The sequence below is a fragment of the Bidens hawaiensis genome, unplaced genomic scaffold (assembly GCF_021521415.1).
Source record: "Bidens hawaiensis isolate Kalapana, Puna unplaced genomic scaffold, B.hawaiensis_p1.1 tig00002839_1, whole genome shotgun sequence".
NCBI lineage: Eukaryota > Viridiplantae > Streptophyta > Magnoliopsida > Asterales > Asteraceae > Bidens > Bidens hawaiensis.
In genome coordinates, this window is record NW_027491153.1 from 1,146,657 (window position 1) to 1,151,715 (window position 5,059).

General features: G+C 41.1%; 1 protein-coding gene across 1 annotated transcript; it reads left to right on the top strand.

The window, feature by feature from the left end:
• The first annotated feature begins 984 nt into the window (after positions 1–984).
• On the top strand, positions 985–1,941 carry LOC143621314 (uncharacterized). The gene has a single exon (XM_077092774.1). It carries the CDS (start codon positions 985–987, stop codon positions 1,939–1,941), a length of 957 nt encoding a protein of 318 aa, XP_076948889.1.
• The last annotated feature ends 3,118 nt before the right edge of the window (positions 1,942–5,059 follow it).

Consider the following 5,059-nt stretch of genomic DNA (forward strand, 5'->3'; position numbering starts at 1 on the left):
ACATGTTGAGTCTTTAGGTTTTGGATTTCGTATTTCTCGGATAACTTTCTGAAATGTGTAATGACTGAGTCAACTTTTTGATTAAAGTATTAATTTTGCTTCAAACAAAATCAATAATCAATTAAGACAAAAAGTGATTTTTCAAAAAGAAAGAAGTTCTTTTCTTTGAACTTGAATTATGAAATTCACGTTGGAATCAGACCAGATAAATCCTTTATAATGAACCATAGTGTTTGGGTTGTTAACATGCATTTATAACCAAATTGCTTTTAACATCCGGAAGAAACATAATCTTGTAGCAACTTTCGAGTCCAACTGCTGCCGAAGCACATTTGGCATTACGTCTCGGTTGTTACCAAGTCCTAACTTCCCTGGTAGCAACAATGGTACAAGATTTTTTCAAACAATCGTTGGGTTGAAGATCCGAGAATTATTTGAACAAATTTCAGCCGGTAAGGCCTTATAGTGTTGTGATTTCATAATCCATTTGTATTAATTGGAGATATGTAATATATATACATCAATTCACAGATGAAACCGTATCTAGCATCATTAAAATTGTTGTATTATTCTGGTCTTACACACATAGATTTTAAACGGAGAAAACAGTTGCATGTGCCTATCGCGTTGCAAACTTTAGGTTTTATGAAATACAGATCGTTTGTTGCATGTTTTCAAGGGTTTTCCCTACCATATATTTTGGGAAATGATGACTTAAAAAGCATGACTGACGTCTGATGACCACTTGATTTGAGAAAGTACTCAATTACATGGTCGGTGAATGAAAACTTGACCCAAACTGGGAAGAATGCTAGCTCTTTCATGCAAGTAGTGTACAAAGCGTTAAGAAAGTTACAAGACTTGGGCGCGTTTGGTTTTCAGGTGTTTATTGGAATCGAAATGTGAATTCCATGTATTAATGTGTATGGTTGAGAAATGAATTAAAATTCTTCGCCCGTCCAACCCCTTCCGCCACCCTCCATCATGACCACCGTCACTGGAACTGTTGCTACCGTCAACGGTGGTGCAACTACTGGGGTGATGGTCGTGATGCCCAGTAGGTGGTTGTGGCAATGGTGCAGAAAGGTGGGGACGGGTCACTCGACTCGTTTCTGGCTAGACGTGTGGTTTGGAAAATTCACTTTGAAGGACATTTTCCCTAATCTTTATAAATTGGCGGTTAAGAAAACATGCATGGTTAATGATTTGGTTTCCTCGTTTGGTTCGGGGCTAGTGTTTGCGGATATTGAATGGTCTAAATCCAACCTATCTCTTGAGGAGTCGTCCGACTTAAACGATCTCAAGGATATGGTTACGTTGTTTTCATTCAATGAAGGTAAGGAAGATGGGTGGCGTTGGACCGGTGACTCTTCGGGGAGGTTCACTGTTCAAGCGATGAGACGACTGATGGCAGACTCTATTCATGGAGACGATGTTCGGATTTGCGGGTGGGAAACTTGGGTTCCAATTAAAATAAATTGTTTTGTCTGGAGGCTGCTACAAAACAAGATCCCGGTCGCGCCCAATCTAATTGCTAGAGGGATGCCTTTGTTATCGAGCAATTGTCGGGTTTGTGCTTTGGAGGTTGAATCGACGAAACACGTTTTCTTGGATTGTTCCCGGGCTAAAGCGAGGTTAACCTCGCTTTGGTGCGGATGGGATTTTACCGGTCTAGATTCTTTTGAGCATCTTCTGGGAGTTTTGGTGGAACTGCAAAGTAAGTCGAGAAGGCGCTTATTGTTGGCGATTATCTACTCGACTCTGTGGTTCATTTGGAAACAACGGGACGAGAAGGTGTTTAAGGCTCGGGCTATAACCATTGCCTTCACGGTCGAAGAAATTAAAAGAAGCTTATTTGGGTGGTTCAAACTTAGGACCAAGCATAAGGATGTCGATTGGAGTGTTTGGGCCGACTCCCCATTGTCTTGCATTTATGCTTAAGTGACACATCATGTTATTCATCGTTGTTTTTCATTTTCAAAGTCTGTATCTTTTTTCCAGTTTTCCGCTGGAGGCGTTTACGCCTTTTTTAATATAATTCTACTCTTGCCGTGAAAAAAAAAAGAAAAGAAAAGGAGAGTTAGGTCAGTGACAATGACTTTAGTGATATGACTCTAATTCCTTTATGATTGTTTATGTTACCCAACCAAAAGCACTCTCACTTATAGAAAAAAATCGTCCACCCAATGAATTTGAATACTTAAGCAAGTATTTTATAAACATTTATAAACTTCAACTGGTAACTTTATAATAATCTTTATGAATTTTATTTTGTTCTTATGCATTCCATTTCTATAAAATCACTTCTGATTTTATAAAACTTGGGTGGTGATCATTATTTTTCATAAACGTATTGGACAATTGACACATTTCATTTGTGTTCAATGATCTTGTAATAGCATTAATCTACAAGAATAGTCATACTTGCACGAATAACAAGCACACCCCACTTCAATAAATTTAAAAAAAAATAATTCAAGCCTCTAGTGAGCTCTTACAAAATGTATTAGGTAAAAAAAAATATTCTGCACAAGCCAGAAAGCGGTTAATGGTTTGATCAACCTTTCAAGTGAGTATTGCTACTTGAAATGCTGTAGGTTCCCTGGACGGATCGCACGAGATATCTCGATCAACTCAGGTGCGGAATCCCTGCGTAGATCGTTACGAGTATAGAACACAAATCACACGAACACACGAAACGAACACACGTTATATAATAACTCAAACACGTGATACGATATCACTATTACAGACACACGTTACAGCTCTCGTAACAACTCGAACAAACTAACACGAACAACTCGATCACTTGAACCCAGCCGTAAGCTAGGTATATAAATACACGACAACTTCGCCTGACATGTTCAGGCGAAGTTGTCCATAACTTCGCTTGTCTAACAAGTTCGCCTAGGCGAACTTGTTAACAACTTCGCTTAAGACATATATAAAACATAATTAACATTACAGACTCGATTACAGACACTAGACTATGAAATACTGACATTATGCACCAACAGACTCCCCCTTGGCAGTAGCTTCATATCTTGATCTTTAAGCACTTGTCTTGTAATCTTCAATCTTGTATCTTCACGCATGCACTCCTTCTCTAACACAAACTGACACAACTCTTTGATACTTCCTCGCTTCGTCCTTCCAAGCAGGAATATAAAAGATTTTCTTCTCATTGAGCACCTGCAGATCAGCTTGCGATAAGTTTACCAAATGCATCGGATCGTAAACTCTTAGGAGCTCTTGTTCATCCTCATCTTCCATCACTGCCTCTGCTGTCTCACAATCCACAAACCACCACTTTAGGTCTTTAAGCACATCCTTGGGCTTAAGCTTCATCGGTACTTCTTTCAAACACCGGATCGGTTTATACTTCATGACCATCCAAGGTTTTCCATCAGCTCTCAAACATGTATCCTTGTCTTCAACAAGTTTTCCCTTCTGCGGTTTCAACAGCTCAAACTTCTTCTCTTTTATACACTCTTTCCATACAATTTTCCCAATGACTAGCCATATTATCGTCATTTCGATTGATTAACCCCAATCTGGCTAAGTCTTTCACTTCACATTCCGGCAGTGTATTCAACGACCTTAACATTCTTTTAAAATACTGAACGCCGTCATACCGTTTAATCACAAAGAGCTTCAACTGCTCATCATAGATCCAGCAAATAATCCCTTTCTTCGCTTCAGCATAGCCTTTAATATTGTAACTCTTCTTAAACATTGTAGGGACCGCCGGTTTCTTCGTTTTGACGAACCACTGAGCATAGCCTTCCTTCCACCTAGGCTGCTCTTCCCATTCAGTCTCATCGATTACTGTCTCGTTACCCATATCTGCTTTCTCCTGGAATGTCATGCTCCACATTCTCTTCTACTATTTCACCTTCTTCAACATCTTCTTCAATCATAATATGAGCGCCAATCTTCTCAATCTCCTCAATTGGCAGCATCATCATCACACAACACATCATCACTAAACATATCATCATCTAATTCTTTCAAAGCATCAATCACATCATCTCCCATTTCTTCATCATCAACCATCACCACAACATCACCACCAGAACTGCCAGCCGCACCTGCAGACTCCCCCTGAGCTGTGGAAGTCCCAAGAGCTTGAGTAGTTCTTGGCAACTCACCACCTGCACCTTTCGATGCATTGGGATCATCGTCTCTATCATTTCTCTTCTTTGTCCTTAACTCGTCGCCTTTACAGCTTGTCTCCCCCCTGAGATGCCAAGAACTCATTCATAGCATCTATAATTCTCCCATGTTCAACCAGGAGGGACGACTGTAGTTGATTTTCTGCTACTAGGCGTTGAATAGCCTGGGTCTGGACAAGATTCACCCTTGATTGTTCTGCCACGACCCGCTCAAGTGCAGCTATTCTCTCCGAGTCTGAGAGGGTTGCATCGAAATCAAACCTCATGTGTGATGTGTCTTGAGTATACTCAGCAGTGATTTCGAATGAAACCGGGACATCAGAAGCAGCTGTGGACGTAACCGCAGGTGGTATCGTGACCGACAACCCTGCAGTTGCAACGACTGTCGACTCAACAAATTGTGCAACCACCTCTGAAGAAGTAAGCGTTGGAGGTGGTAAAGACACAATCTCCGGAGTCGTCCTCTGGAAAGTAGTAGATGGAATGCCGAAAGCTGATGATGTAGCCACCACGGGAACATCCGCGGCGCTTAAACTTGTGACATGTAGTGATGTAGGAACAATCGACATACCTGACAGTGCGGGCGGAGCGAAACGTACAACTCTTGAAGTCTCTCTAGCTCCCATACCTGCACATGTCCTTTCCCGTCTTGAACGTCTAATCAACTTGTGAATATCCTCTTCTTCTTCTGACTCACTATCATCATCTGTCCTCTTTCTCTTCCCAAACGTCCTCTCTTGAGTCACCAACATCCTTCTCGCCTCATCCATAACATCATCAAGATCTGAGTCAGCCACCGTCGTAGCTGCTCTAGTAATACGCACAGTCAAGACACGTTCAACTGGGATCTGAACGTTCTCCTCTGGATCCACCCGATCCATATC

Excerpts from the sequence above, each read along its gene's own strand:
- LOC143621314 (XM_077092774.1), top strand. The coding sequence starts at position 985 with ATGACCACCGTCACTGGAACTGTTGCTACCGTCAACGGTGGTGCAACT.